The sequence below is a fragment of the Echeneis naucrates genome, chromosome 16 (assembly GCF_900963305.1).
Source record: "Echeneis naucrates chromosome 16, fEcheNa1.1, whole genome shotgun sequence".
In the NCBI taxonomy this organism is placed as follows: domain Eukaryota; kingdom Metazoa; phylum Chordata; class Actinopteri; order Carangiformes; family Echeneidae; genus Echeneis; species Echeneis naucrates.
This window is the reverse complement of record NC_042526.1, coordinates 2,525,376-2,541,392: the sequence shown is the minus strand read 5'-3', so window position 1 is coordinate 2,541,392 and position 16,017 is coordinate 2,525,376. Positions and strand designations below refer to the sequence as shown.

General features: G+C 41.9%; 1 protein-coding gene across 1 annotated transcript in view; it reads left to right on the top strand.

The window, feature by feature from the left end:
• lrriq1 (leucine-rich repeats and IQ motif containing 1) overlaps positions 1 to 13,932 on the top strand; it is a 33,247-nt gene extending 19,315 nt beyond the window's left edge. Inside the window, exons 17-26 of the mRNA XM_029522387.1 lie at positions 1,044 to 1,169; positions 1,582 to 1,674; positions 2,583 to 2,710; positions 3,541 to 3,609; positions 3,704 to 3,792; positions 4,889 to 4,987; positions 9,538 to 9,643; positions 10,280 to 10,340; positions 10,944 to 11,073; positions 13,799 to 13,932. Of these exons, the coding sequence (XP_029378247.1) occupies positions 1,044 to 1,169; positions 1,582 to 1,674; positions 2,583 to 2,710; positions 3,541 to 3,609; positions 3,704 to 3,792; positions 4,889 to 4,987; positions 9,538 to 9,643; positions 10,280 to 10,340; positions 10,944 to 11,073; positions 13,799 to 13,932 (1,035 nt within the window). The remainder of the gene's footprint in view (positions 1 to 1,043; positions 1,170 to 1,581; positions 1,675 to 2,582; positions 2,711 to 3,540; positions 3,610 to 3,703; positions 3,793 to 4,888; positions 4,988 to 9,537; positions 9,644 to 10,279; positions 10,341 to 10,943; positions 11,074 to 13,798) is intronic.
• The last annotated feature ends 2,085 nt before the right edge of the window (positions 13,933 to 16,017 follow it).

Sequence of the window (16,017 nt, the reverse complement as noted above, 5' to 3'; positions counted from 1 at the left end):
TGAGCTGTGCGAGCCACCAAGAAAATTTACACAAAGTCCTTCATACCAGGTTCATTACTTTTGTTAATCTAGCAGGCATCATTCACACTGGAATCATCATGTTTTATGGCCATCACAGTAATGTGTTAAAACCAGCCTGTGATAGCAAATGCAAATTTCCAGTTCTGTGGACAATAAATATTGTTATTGTCTAAATCCAAATGATTCATACTATGAAATATGGGGCAGATATTTATTTGAATCATTTGCCTCTCTGTAGTAATAATTTTGTTTCACCAATTAGATCAGGTATCAATCCATTATGTAAATATGTATTAAAACACAAAGGACAGATACAGTAAACTACTTCTTTCAAGGTCTGCTGGTTAAATTAAAAGTCAGTGTTTGAAAGCTTAACTAATATTCAGACCTTTATCATCGATATGTAAGATAATACGCACCAACTACAGCTACAGTTCTCCAGTATTTCAACTGAAGGCTAAAATCATTTTTACACAGTGGACATTTGAAAATGTGAAGTTTTCACCCTTATCATTCATCTTCAGACCTCATACGTGCCTTGGAATCTTATCTGGCCGATCCCCTGCATAGGTGTAAGCTGCTGTTCTGAAAAACATGCTCTCCTAAATCCCCTCTTGAAACAAAAAAAAAAAACTGTTTGATGGGTCCTTCCAGGCTGTCTAAGATAGAGGGGTGGGGGTGGTGGTGTAGTAGAATAGTGTGTACGTATGCTGGGGTTGAACGGAGTGATTAATCAGAAACGCGGTAGTAAGAGTTTTGGATTCCTGCTCGGCTCAACTTGAAGTAAAGTGTGCCCTCCCGCCCCCCACAAGTCCATGGGGAATTGGAGGATTTAGAGGTGCACTGCAGCTCCATTTGTCTCGGAGCAGCCTGGAGTCACACAGAGTTCAGACAGCAGAGCGCTCAGCAATTAAAAGAGGTTAACATGTTTTATCTCTCTAATGGGATAACACACAATATTTACGTTTTCCCCCGTGATTCACGGAGAGCTTTCTTCCCCTTCTTTCCTCGGGAACCTCTAGGCGTTCTGGAGGGGCTTTGCTCTGAGGAGGAGGCTCTCGGCTGCTCTCGCTGCTGTCACATGCCCCGACAGCGGAGAGGACGAAACCTTTGAGGAGTTAGACATGGATGAATTTGTCCTTGATGAGGTATGCACACAAGTTCATGTGTTATACACTTTCATGGTTCAGTCCCCACCCCCATTTCCCCCAACAGACACACAACCCTGCAGAGGCTAAGACCAAGATCCATAAATACACACAAATACTCACCCAGCATGTCTGACTACACACACAAACCCGCACACATGGAAACCTGCAAAGATACATACATAGTCAAAGGAACACACACGTTTGAATAGAAGTCTAAATTGTCATGAACATTTGGACACACATGCACAAAAAACTTACACATATAATGCACAGATTTATGGGCTATCACTCTCTACTGTTCCTCACGTTAACCGTAAAGTACTCTTGTGAAATAGTGTAAATATAATAAAAACTATGTATGTAGAAAAATGAATATACATTCATGTTAAAACTATGAATTTTCATGAAGGCTACGCTGGAGAAACACTGGACATTGCTGCCTTCTGAATTTAACTCGCCTTCCAGACATCGGCCAGTGTCAGAGGAGCCGCTGTCTCTGAAGGTAAAGCAACTATCCTGTTCTTAAAACCTGGTGTGTTGCTGTTACAGTTAAAGTGGCAAGTTCATTTTTTTTTAGGGGGGGTTACCAGCCCCAGTGCGATGTCAACCAAAGACTTATTTTCTTGACCTACCCCCCTCCTTCCCTTCTTCCAGGATTTGTCTCACTCCCCCTGATTGATCTTTAAATTTATTCTCTTGAAAAACAAGATTATTTCCTGGAGGGCTGAAGGTTGCTCAGCACAAGCAGATGTAATTTTTCACACTGGTGGACTGTAGTCCTGTTTTTTCCCCCCCCTTCATTTACCTCTTGGTGGATCTTTTCTTTGGAGCGTGCTCAGAGCTGTACATCATGGTAGCCGCTTTTGGCCAGCTGATGCAGTGCAGCTGCTGTTGTGGCTGTTTCAATGCGTTGATGCTGAGGTACGCATCAAAGGCAGGGATCAATAATTTAGCACTTGGACAAAGAGAAAACGGGATCTAGAGAGTAATTATGCTGTTATTTTGACTTACATATGACCAACCCCCGACTTTGTGTCAGCCAAATTCTTGAAATGAAAACATGCACTTGAGTGAAATGAAAGTGGACATTATTGTGTACGTTACATTTCATTTCCCCCTGAGTATACCAAGGACTCGTAGTTGTCTAGACAAAAACTCTGTTTTTCCATCCAGAGCGTCAGCGTCACAGTTTTTTGAGCACATCTCTTTGGTCAGGCAGATGTAAGGTTTCAAAAGTTAAAATTGAAAATGCAATCAATTCAGTAAATGAAACACTTTGTAAATCACTCTTTTTGGAGCTAAAACAAAGCTGGGCTCTTGTACATACCTTGTATAAAAAGCAAGCTATTAAAATTTCAGTCAAATAAGCTGACAAATTGCAGTTGACACTGATTCATTTTTGTTTTTCAGCCACTGGAGCCCTTTCCTGAACTGTCCCAGCATACACTGCCACCTTTATGGAGGCCAAAGCAGGCCTGGGTGACTGGGGAACAGGTGGACCCCATTGGGCAGAGAATTTCCCCAGAGAGCTCCCACAGGTCAGACAACTGACAGCTGGCTGTACTCCATTTTACATGGAGAAACTACAACTGTCAGGCATAATACACTTAACTTCTGTTTTATACTGTTTTGATGAATGTTTGATTATATTTGATGGATAGAACGAGAAAACATTCAAGTGGTAGTGACGGTAAATAATGTTTATCAGTATGTCTGTATTGATGTCAAAATAACGCTGCGTGACTCTGATTCTCCTCACAGCAAGAAGAAAAAAATGTTTAACAAACCACGTTAATGTTGTGACCATACTGAATATGTTAGCTGGGATGTGTTCCCTATTTTGTCACTTTTTATTTGATTACTGCACCAGAATTATTCTGACATCGACCACACTGATAGTTGTTTGTTCATATCTTTTGAACCCAAAAGAAATAACTGACACTAAACAACAGTACGTTGGTGCAAAGCACCAAACAAGAAAGAAATACAAAATCGCTATAGCTGATAAAGTTAAAAATAATTTGATATTTTAAATTTGATATATACAAATAAACTGGTTCAGACAACCCGGGTCTAAATTGTATTGATATTTAACATTCATATGCTGTTGGTTGGCTCGACATCCTCCACATTTCAAAGGTAAACAGCACTCAAACCTCACTGCACAACAGTAGAGAAAAACACAATTCAATAAAAACCTTTCTGTGTTTTCACGATCAGTCGATTTCACAACAGCTGTATAATTTTTTAAAATTTTCACTTTCTGCTTTGTAAATAGTTATTTATTTTTTATACTTGTGGTGAAATTAGAAAATATAAATTTGTATATTTCTGTTGTATATTAAAAGACAATCTTTTTTTATTTCAGAAACAAATCTTCTTCATCCTCAGCACTCAGCGGTCAGTCTGCAAGAGCAGAAAAGATCCTGGAGGAATGGTAAATCATTAACACTGGGCTTTAATTGTTAAATTTGAACCTTTGTGTTCAAACTATCACTCACCGTGTATAACAGTTGTTCTTTTGCCTACAGGGGCTTCACAGATGGCCACACAGCTCATCTAATGCTCAGGAGGGCTCAGAAGATGAAGCCGAAGAAGCAACGGCAAAAGAAACATAAGGGTCAGTGTGTAAAACTGGTGGTTCATTTTGACACGTTATTTTCACAAAATACTGCCTATAAACACTCAAGACAGCAGCAACAAGATGCTTGTAGTCCTGACAGTGCATAACAATGTTGTGATATATTTTACCTTTTATTAAAAAATTACAATCATGATTTGACCTTGGCCATAATTTAATTGTAATTGTGATTATATTTTGATTAGCAACCAAATTACCTCTAATCCAAAGCTCCTTCACCCAGACCTGACCACTGTTGCATTTTCAGATATCGGTACTGTGACTTTGACAGCGCTATTGGATCCTGGTTTAAATACAGAACGCTGGCTCTTATTATTATTATTATTATTATTATTATTATTATTATTATTATTATTATATTGATGAGACTTACTCATTTACCTCGTGTCATTGAATGAGAAAGGATTTTTTCAATCTTTTTAGATGATGGTGTTAAATTGATATGTTCGTCCAGAAAAGTCTTGAAGTTCTGTCCGTCCCCTCATTCTTAATCTTTTAACAGAAATTTTTCCTCACAATATGGGAGGAACTGGGAAGAATCCACGCTGATTTTTGCCTCTTATCGTTATCATCCTTCTGCCTTGCTTCAACAGCGGCGAACCTTTCCACCCCATGTACGTTAACAAGCCATAACAGACAGCAGAAGTCAGGGCCTGTCGCCTCCTATTGGGCTTACTTATGAGCCTGCAAAAGGACATAACGATTGCCAAGAAACCTCTTGACAATTCATCCCATGATGACTTTCATTCTGTTTCATTTTGGACTACAGTGAAAGGTGACCTCACCTCTGCTCTGCTCCAAGAAACAGTAGTCCTGCCATGGTTATCATGCCACGCTCATGTAGAGGGAGGCTGCTCTTTGATCAGAATTGTGAATGCCTGATTCCAAAAGCAGGGCTCCTGTCATCTTGCTCCACCAACATACAGGTCTATGTCGGCTGTAACACCAAATGGCATCTGCCTCAGAGGAACCAGAGCGCTGTTCTAATATTTTCCGAATGTTAGGGCCTGGTTTTCTGCTTCTGGTTTTAGATCTGCCTTGTCCTTCTTTGACCCTCTTTCCCTTATTCTCTTAGATCCCTCTGCATGCCTGGCCTTCTTCAGAAACAGCAATTACCAGCGGGGTCCAGTGGAGGCAAACAAGCCTGCGCCACACAAAAGAAATTATATGACAGGTAGAGACATCCTCCACATTGTGGTTAATACTACTCTTATTGAATAATTTAAAAAGCTTTTTCACAGAAGTATAGCATGCAAGCTACGATTGGCACGAGCTAATGGTCTCTACAAGTATTTGACATATTGAATTGATTGAAACACATCCTGTACTTGTTGCTCATGCATGAGCCTTTGAGAGTCCTGTAGATCCTTAGAAATGTTTCTGACATTGGCATGTTACAATAATATAGAATGCAACGGCATTTGCAATTTTTGAGTAGTGCTGGATAATCTCTTCTGTTAAAGAGACTTCAGAGTACTCAAGAGAACTCATTTTGTTTACTCTAAATGTGGTTTCACTGGTATTACATTTTTTGTAGGACTTTTGGGGAGACTAGTGTCTATGACTATACTGAGAAGTGATCTGATCATCACATAAGAGGAAAATTTTTTTCTCCTGCGTCTTTTCGCCAGGGCCTCCTGCTCTGCCCTGAGGTGTAGAGATGTTTCGAAGTTGAAGTTCTCAGCTAGACTTAAAAAGGAGTGAAGAGTTGCAGGAAGACAAGGCAGTGTGTGTGTGTGTGTGTGTGTGTGTGTGTGGGGGAGAGGGGGGGGCTTCTTTGCCTTGGACCCCTCCTCCACCCAGCAGGGTCAAGGCCTCACATCTAAAGAGCACAGTGCTCTTGGTCATCCAGCAGCCAGGTGAAAGCTGCAACAACAGTGTTCGCCGACAGGCGGTGAAGTGGCCACTCTCTCCCTCTGGTCCAAGTCCCATCATGACATGAGCATGAATTACCCCTTAATTACTGGTGGAGGATAAGTATGGTATGCTTGCTTGGTCATATCTTGTTTGATATTCAGAAGAATTAGAACAAGTCGTGCCTTCGACTTTGAGATGTCTTCAATTCCAGTTTATCTCTTTTGGGTGGATCCCTTCAGTATTTTTTTTCCTAAAAACTTGTAAGGCTGTAAGCAAAATGACAACTTTGACAATTCTGTTGTTGATTTTTTTTTTTTTGGAGACTATATATTTTAGTTAAGAGTTCGAGTTTGACAGCATTATCGTGTTATTAAGTGTTTAGTTTGAGCCGTAAGTGTATCAGTTTAGATTTTCCCATGCTGTGATTCCTGACACTGGAATCATGTGTGAGCAGAATATATGCATGGATACACTCAGCCAACTGGCAGTTACAGACCAATTCCATCCAAATAACCTATTGCGTTACAAAAATATTTCCAGTTCTGTTTCTTTCCAGTATCCTTATCTCTTGCCTCCGCCCTTTTCTTGATAATTCATCAATCTGGACCGGCGTTCTCCAAAAATGAGTTGAAGCAGCTACATCAGCTGATAAAGTAACAAGGCTCAGTGGTTAGAACATCACCCTTTGCTCAACAGCCCTTGTCCCAAGTCGGTTTTAAAATGTGTAACTCGAACCAGCTCGGTTCTGGAGAAGACGACCCCCGCTGCCTTTTTACAGGGTGACCAAGAGACAGTGGTGACGGTGGCAGCAGGAGACGGTGTGTTGCGAACTTGCTCATGGTGCTCTTTAAATGGGCCCAGGCCAGCCCTCTCTCTTGTGCCCCTGGTCCTGACCTGTGGAAGGCACCCCCTCCTCCGGATCCATCCCCAGTGCCCGGGGCCTAGCCAGCCCAGCTTGGCCCAGCCAGCGCTCCCCGGCAGGGGCTAACATTTCAGGCTTTGAGTCAAGCCCCTTCTGGAGGTGATTAGTCCCAAACCCATGACAGATTCTTTCCAAGATATCCGACGCGGCGTGTTTATTTTATCCGGGCTCTTTGTGTGGATGTGCTGGACATGAGTAACCCACTTGAAATGGGTATCGTCTTACATACCCAGAGAGGGAGACAGAGAGGGAGAGAATGGAGGAGAGCCGCAAGACATTTTCTTTTTAAAGGCAAAAAAATATAGCAATTCACTTCCTTCTTTTTTTTTTTCTCTATGATTTGTAATGTCGAGTGTCTGTGTACTGCAGATGCCGAAGATGTTAGATGCCTTAAAGCATTTCTCCTTGTTTATCTTCTAGGTTTTCACCAGTGCCTTCCACTCAACCCCCTAGACACCCACACACACACACACACACACACACACACACACTCTCTCTCCCAACTTTCCTTTTCCATCTGAACTGAGATCCAGCTCCACCAAACATCCGTCCTCATGTCAGAGGGACACGAGGGTATATATTTTTATTTCAGCCTGGAACCTCTACCTCCTGAGCACTTAACTCGATTTCACACTTCAAGTCCTCTACAAAGTCCGACTGAAACACAATCATCTTGTTTATCATCCATCATCCAAAATAACTTTAAGTCAGAGTATTTACCACCATTCATATGCATTCAATTTCACCCCCCGTAATCTCTGAGCTTCTATTTATCTCAGGCGGCGGAGCTCTCCGTCAGAGTATATGTTTGAGATGCACTGGCACACTTAAGGGGAAAACATGTAGAGGTAGTGTACAGTGGGGGATCAGTCTGAGTCACTCACAGAGACAGACATCTAAGTAAAAACACTGAGTTAGTCATATTTCAGACACGCTAGGATTGTCCTGCCACTTTGCAAATGTCATGAAAACAGGATCCTAAAACGCTCTTCATGATGTTGTGGTATTAGAATGTGGTAATAGAAGGGTTAGCTTTAGCCGAAGGCCAGAGGGGCATCTTTAACCTAGAAGGGCATCTACAAGTGTAGAAAGTCATTTTTCTGGTTGTTGACCGTTAACATGATGCAGCATTTGAACGTGAGTGACTCTCCTCACGGCATTATTAAAGGTGACGTCGGCAGGAGCGTGATCCATGGGACCAACCTCACCAGGTGTGACGGAGTGAGAACCCACGCAGCCACTTTGTGTGTAGCAGTGCAGTATGAATGCTGCGGAGGGGAAATCGTGTTAGTTTAGTTCTGACTGGTGGACATTAGTGCAGCAGTTTTCTTCAAGCTAACTAATTTGGATGTTGTAAATGTCTTACAGACTGACATTTACTTACTGTAGTTAAGTTTTATCAGAGGAGAAGAATTTCAAACATTTCAAGCTAAACGTTAGTTGTTGTTTTTTTTTTTTCAACAACTGGAATGTTTGCAGTCTGATCATCTGACTGCTGTGATGATTACGCAATTGTTCCGGATGCTCCCTCACAACAATGCAAGCAGATCAGCTCATTCTGGGAAACACATTTACAATTTATCTATTGTGAGGGTCAGAACTTGTTTCAGTGTGTGTGACCCTGTGCTGTTTATTTCTGCAGTGTCTCTTTCCTTCACCAAGCTGGCCTGCTGTGGGGCCAAAGCCTCCACCCTCCTCTCTTCCCGCTCTCTGATATTAAGTCACTGTTCTCCCCACCTCAGCACAGACGAGATCGCTTAATGTGCTTAAGAGCTCCTCTTAACAGGCGTGACTCCTACAGGCCCCTTCCTGATGTCCTGGAGGAGTACCAGAGGGGGATTCAGGAGGTTAGACGGGGTCAGGAAGGGGCTTTGGCGGAAGGTTCAGAGGGGAAAAAGGAGAAGAGAGTCTCCTCATACTACTGGAGTGCAGCATAAATGACAACTTTTGTATCTCCATGTGCACGTGTTTTCTACACTATGCCAGAGATTTGAAATTTACTGTCAGTCCTATTAGGCTCCTACAGTACAGTATGAAGGGCAGAATTACAAACTCTGTTTGGATTATACTTAACTACAGTATATGCAAACATTTCTTATCAACGACATGTCATTATTCTCTGAGGGGTTTTTTTTTCTCTGTGTGAGCAGTGCGAGTGGCCATTTCCTGTCCTTTGGTTCCCTGAGGGGAAGCATCTATCACTTGACGTTTTTAGTGGTGCTTTTCAATTAACCCATGAAAACTGTAAAGCTTTTCTCTGTTTTACTGCTCAGCGAAACGCAAGTAAATGGCTTAAATAAATGCATCATTAGTTCCAGCACTGGCCTGTCAAAATTAATTATCAGTTTACACTTGTCTATTGCAGCCCCACTGTCAGCCCAGCATAAATGTTTACTTTAAATTAGGAACTTTATTGGATTTCAGCATAACTCATAAATCAGCAGCCTTTCAGATTTCCCACTTTAACAAACTGTTGGATCATCGCTTGGATTCAATTTTACAAAGAACCACAAGTACCAACATTTGTTTGGGGAGGGGGGCACCTTCTTCAGCTTTAAGTGTATTCTACAGTATTACACAATCCTCCAAACAAATGCAGCCAAAACATTAGCTGCTGGGAGCTTTGTTGGCCATCTGTAATTACGTTGAAGAATGTAAAGTATTAATACACTTCAGGCCCAAGGACTGTTTATTTTTGTACTTTGGTGTTAACACAACTCTGTCACTGCAGTGTTAATCATTCTTTCCGTCATTTAAAAAAAAACAACAACATCACTTTCACCCCAAAATTCACTGATTTGGTTGTTATACGCTTGTGCTTTGTTGCCGTTGTCATCAAGAATTTTGTTTAACCGACAAGAATAACAGGAGAGAGAGGAGAGGGAAAAAAAAGCCAATTCAGAAATTTCCTCAGATTTTTATTTGCTGTTTTCTGTCGACTGCAGTGTGCGAGCCTGAGCTGGGACTTCGGCAGGAGGAGACCACAGAGCAAGTGATGCAGGGACAAACTCAGTGGTGGTTTCACACCCAGTCTGACAGAGACTCTGAGAGGTGAGGCGCTTCGTGTAGCTCATCCACTGAGGTAGACTGTCATATCACCAGAATACAGAAAAATTCTACCGTCTTTACTCCAAGTGATATCCAGCAATACACAAAAGTAATAAGCTTCGTCTGATCAGGTATTGAATTTTTTTATTTTTTTTTCCAATCAAGGTCTCTGGATTATCAACATATCTTGGATATTGCACTTTGCTATCTAATCACAGTAGCAGATATCTCAGAATTCCATCTGTAATCTCTCAATGAGTTGCTCTCAGTGTTGGCTTGATTTCTTAAAAAATTATGTATCCCCTTTCTCATTGGATGAACCAGAGTTAATGAAACTATTTCCATCTTTATTCTTTTTAATCTTAGCTCGCCAATACATGGCAATCTGATAAAATCAATTTTGGCTGTATTATTGTTTTCAAACACTAAATAGATAGCAAGGAAACAGATACCAACAGCGTTTCTGAGGCAATGGGCATAGAGGCCTGTCCCAACCTCACAAATACAAATTAAGATTTTCATCCTTGGCATCTGTTTATTTGGGTAACTGCATTTACTTGAGAATGGCGAACTATTGAATTGATCTGAAATGCACGGAGTAGCAACTAACAGTCTGAACATGCTTTGTCTTACTCTCAGCGAGCCTTTCTTACCCGAGATCGGCTCAGACATTCTGAACGGAGGCAGAGTGCAGCTCGTGGTGAGTACAGTCCCCTCCTGTTCTTCCCTCTGCACTTCATTCACTTCAGTAGAATGACAATGAATCTCAGTTTGGGTCTTTTCAGGAGGGGGGTACTTGCATGCATGTGAAGGTATGCAGTATTTAGTTTTGCCAGTCAGAGTCATGTCCCACATTGTAAGGAGGGAACGGGGAGGGGAGCCGGAGTGAGTCTTAGTGAGCTTCAGCCCCACAGTGACACTTTCAATAGGATCAACTGGCTGCAATTTCTTCATTTCACTCACAGAAATCCCAGTGTCACTTTGGAGCAGTTTGTCTGAGGCTGAGAATGATACTGATGCTGGGGAGCTCTTTGAAGTCGGAAACCGCAGGTCTCCCTGTGCTGTTCTGCAGCAGTTTGAGTTATGATCACTGGCAAGCAGGGCCACCCCCTTCCTCCTGTTCCTTCGATATGTTCAGACTGCAGAGCCGCTGCTTGTTGAGTGTTTTTCAAAATGCTGGACTGCTTGCGTGAGACATACAATGTTGGGCCTCATTTATATGTATATGTATATATATATGTATATGTATATATGTATGTGTGTGTGTGTGTGGGTCTCTGTGTTTCTCCGTGTTGTGTGTTGTGTTGTGCAGGCTGAGCCGGGGCACACAGAGCGTCTGCATCACACAAGTGGATTGTGGGCCAACAGCAACTCAGCTGCCCAGCCCAGGAAAGAGAGAAATTATCCTTGCAAAAACTCTTTGGGTCATACAAGTGAGTCTTGTGAATTTCACAGCCATCTCTCCCAAGGATCATTGTGTTACAGGGCACTTAAATTTAAACTTAAACTTTTAACCGAGTCAAACAAACACATGGCTATTTCACTTCAAAAGTTCTGTCAGTTATTCCTTTAATTTAATCAAATGATTCGTGTCCCTTTAAGATTATCAGGGTAATCGACACGTATTTTGTTGAAAGGAGTTTCATCCAGGTTTTATTGATTGTTGTGGAAAATGATTTAAACACGCACACATACATACATGCATACACAGTACATAGTGTATATAGAACGTATGTCAGGAGATGGATATATGGACAGATACAAATATTATTGACTGTTACTGCACTGGGATACATAAAAGTATTTTGTTCATTAGGTCAACACTAAGTTTGAATAACAGCACCTTTATTATCATCACAGTATACTCTCAATATTTCTACACTCTTTACTGATCAAAGTTAAACTTTTGGAGCAGTTTCATGGTCAAACATAAGGAAACATAGAGACTTGTGTACATAAACACTTTTTGTGTGTCTGCAGTACATATAAATTTAGTACAGTGTGTGTGTGTGTGTCCGCAGATGTTTCTGTGTTTGCACACTCGGACCAGCAGGTCTCAGGTCACACAGACCTGAGTGCACCCGTGCAGGGGTGAAGCCGGTTGCTTATTCAGCCCAGACTGAGTCTGCTGGGTTGGCTGCTGCAGGAGGGGAGGGGTTGTGGGGGGTGCCACAGGGTCGGGCCGGGGACAGAGTGCCGTGAATTTCTCTTCTGACAGGAAATGGGCAGAAAAGAGAAAAGAAAAAAAAAAGTCAGTCCTTTCAGTGAAGAATGACTGGCCCTTCTGTCAGGGAAGCAGGGCTCAGGAGTTTGAGTGACAAAGATGCTACTGACGGGCTGACGGCAGATGATCACATTAAACAAGCCCAGGAATCCAAGTGAAGGAGAAGCCCTGTCCTGGCTAACGAAGCCAAATTGGATTCTGATGATGATTTCAAAATGATATCCACGAGGTGCACCTCGGCTGGACGGCGTCGGGGATAAAGAAAGGCTCGTTGTCTGCGCCAATGAAAACAACACATATCAAAATGAATGTATGTGTAAGGCAAGAGCATCTTTCAAAAAGCCAATTAGATATTTCCGAAATTTAGTAATTACATCTAATGATTTCTGTTGTACGCCACTTCAAATTAGAGGATATGGGTTAAATCGGGAGTTTACCTTTGATTTATTTTATAGTCAGTCAACAAGAGTCTGTCTTGAGACAACCAAACTTTATTTATCACAAAGTTGTGTATTCTTTTCCTCTGAAGTGACGTACACACATCAAAGTGAAGGTTTCAAGTTAGAAAGATGCCATAGCAGTAAAGACTGCGTAAATGCTCTATAACCTACTCTATAACCTGTTGCAATGTGATACTCACCACTTGCTGGGACGGTGCCATAAAATGCATTTCCAGGCTCACAAAATATTTTCATTACACGTGCAGAGGAAACCACTTAAGTTGCATATCTGCTCCTTCATTTCTGTCCGCCGTTATAGCAGCAAAATCTTTGAAAACAATTTGTTTGGTCACAGCGGTTGGGTTGAATGTGTGACCATTTCTTTATCGCTGTACATTTAATAGCAAGACTGCAAATTAGCAACATGTGCATCAGATTTTGGGCTCTGGTTTTGATTTAGAACAGATAATTGGACAAAAAGTCTTTAATGGAGTAAATTCAGCCTCCAAAGCCGGACTGAAGTTCCAAAAATAAACACAAAAGACTGTGATGGGTTATCTTTAAACTACAGCGAACGGCACAGAGTAAGACCTGAGTAAAATCACAAACTGGAGAGCTGCCTGTAGGTAATGCTCGACCTGAGTGGTGGGGGATGTTCTACACAGTGTGCCAGCTGTGCAGATATTTGGAGCTGGGTCAGTACCTGTGATATACCCCCCCACCACCACCATAGCAAAGCCCTCCCCACTGTTTGGCTCCCTGTGTGGGGTGGCTGAGGAGATGGCGGGCCCGGGCTCTACACGTGGAACGCATCATGCCCGGTAGAAGCGCTGCCTTTGTTCTGTGTGTTGGAAAAGTGTTGTGTCCTGATCCCTAGGTGAAGTGGAAGGGCCTCTGGCACGGCGCACTGCGCTCCTGGGAGACAACACACACAAACACAAAACATTTAATTCTGTCTCATCAGACACCACAAACGCATTAATCTACGAACTGAACTAGTCGACCTTTACCTCATTAAAGCTTTTACATTCTCTCTCATGTAAATATTTTAAACTGCGCTTCAGCTGATCCAAAAGTAACAAATTCACACTTGTGCCTGTCAGCTGTTTGTTTTGAAATTTTAGTCACTCAACGTTGAGTCAAGTCAGATATAAAAAGCCAAACTGATGTGGGAACAATAACGCCCTTTAACGCTGTTCTTAGGATTTCTGATTTTCTTGAAACAGACTTAGTTTTTCCTGGTAGAAAAGAAAGATTTCATGAACTCAGTGAACTTCTCATTGTGGCCTTTCTTGGAAAAAACATCCTCAGGTAGTCAAAGTTAGCATAGAAACCTTTTTTATTTTATTCAAACTCGTTGAACCTATATTATTCTGTTAAAAAGTGTCCGCCACTGAAGGCATCATTAGAATAACAACAATGTTGTGTGTTTTTGATGAGCTCAGCTCCCACTGCTCATTTTACTGACGTGCTGCTCTTCCTCTTCGTCCTCAGGGAGAGAAGCTCCATCTCCTCATCGGGTCACTTCGGCTCCGTTGAAAAAGGAGCGCATCTCTTTCCGAGACAACCCCGTCCAACTGAGCGGTGGCTGGGGAGCAGGCAAGAAAAGGGACAAAGTGTACAAGTGAAACACAAACTCCTCCACAACCACTACACATTATTTCTTAAGGCAGGTAGATACATATTGTGTGTGTGTGTGTGTGTGTGTGTGTGTGTTTTTTTTTTTTTTTTTTCCCCCTTAACCTTTTGTAACCCTGTCCAGGATGAATTCTGCCTTTTCCTGGATGGATGGATTGAGTTATCTGCCTAAAAAAAGATCACACAGTAATGGCACCTTTGGCGTTAACATGTTTTCTTGTGAAATAGAGCAAATTTGATGCCTTAAGATATTAGATAAATCTCTTTAAGGCGTTCAGCCAGTAAATAGCAGTCTTGACTGGCTATTTCAGGACTTTCCTTAATTCTTATTTATAGTGCTCTTTCATCACCTGTGCTGTATCCCCCTGCAGCGTCTCTTCTTAAACTCAGCTGAAAACTTTGGGCTCCTTCTGCTGAAAATTAATTAAGCCCAATAAGACCCAGACCAGCCCAAATATCCTCAGGCGGTTCCATTATGTGGATTCTGCTCAAGTATCAGGGCCTGAATGTGATCGCGGCCAGCCTGCACCAAAACACATGGAGCGAAGTCACAAGCCCTCAGCTAATGACACGCTTCATATGCAAATGTTGGCAGGAAATAAGAACCAGGACCTGCTTTACCTGCGGCTTCATGTTTCCTAGCACGCTGCTAGATTCTCCTCACAAAAAATATTGTAGATATAGTTTGAAACCATGGGAAGAGATTTTTATCTGCTCTCACAAGAGTTAAGTTTAATAAAGCCCAGAAATTTAAGTGCAATTTCCCCCACACTGTGACTCAGTTTAACTCCGCCTCACCAACAGCGGCCTTTAAATTACTGCTTTTATGAGCTGAGGACAAACATTGGTGTTAGAATTAGAAGCTTGTTTTCTTTATATCCAGTCGTGGATTTATAATGGACTTGTCTGTGTATTTGAATTGGGAGAACTTAAGGCGTCCGCTCACAAACACTGCCCTACCGGAGGCGGTGAACCTCAGGCTTGGAGGTTCCTCGCTGGTCCACCGCCTGGAAATGATAACTTAACGAATGTCAAAACAAATAGTCAGAGCTGTAGAGTGGCTCCCTGGCAGGAAATGCACGTCTCCCTATTTATTTTCCTTCTATGTTTCACTTACACATGTCTGGAGGGCGTGTTTTGACTGTACATGAGCTGATGGGGATTTATTATTATTATTATTATTTTTTTTTTGGTCTTGGAGTGAGGCGTATGCCAGAGATGTGGTGGTCTTGCCCACTTGGGGTCTGTTGTGAAACCCAAGAGCACTGTTCTCCTTCAGCTGGGACTGATTCGCCAAAGCCCCCTGGGGAACACCAGGGTGGTGTTTTTTCATTTTTCTAACTCCCCCCCCCCCGTCATCAAACTGCCATTATACAGCTGGAAAATTCAGATTTTTGTTGCACATAACATCCTTATCAGACAGGTGACATAAAAGTACTGCACAGGCTCATTGTGTCACAGGTTTTCGGTTTGTTTGACTCTGAGCTTTTTAGACTTTTAGATTCTCCACAACCACCGCTTCTTAAATTATGTTGTTCAACCATCATCCAACAGCCTTTCGTTGGAGCTGTTTATTTTTGGGTTATGGGTAAATTATATGTAACCTAAGACATCCAAAATCCATTGCCTGGTAAAATGAGTGCTCCACCACACATTTAGATAAGATGAAGAATGTCCTACTCGGCCCAGACTGAGCTGCCAGCCCGACCTCAACTCAGCAAATATTGTCAGATGGAGTCTAGCACAAAAGGGCTTTCAGTCCAGATCGCTCCAAAATGCTTTCTTAAAACGCATTAAAAGAACCAGAACAGTGCGTTTGCCAGTTTTTACTACAAATGATTTATACTTCACATTTTTTGTTGCTTTCTATATCATATAAATGGAAACAATTGGCTGCATGGAAGGATCTTTTTTTTTTTTTTTAAATCGTCAGCTGTGATTTAAACCCATTCGTAGTAAATTGTTGTGCTGCTTTAAGTGTTTTTCTTGATCTTGGACATACAACACACAAACAACAGTAGGTGTTTGTGAACGCAGCATGATTTACCGAGCAAACTTATGTTAAGATGTTACAT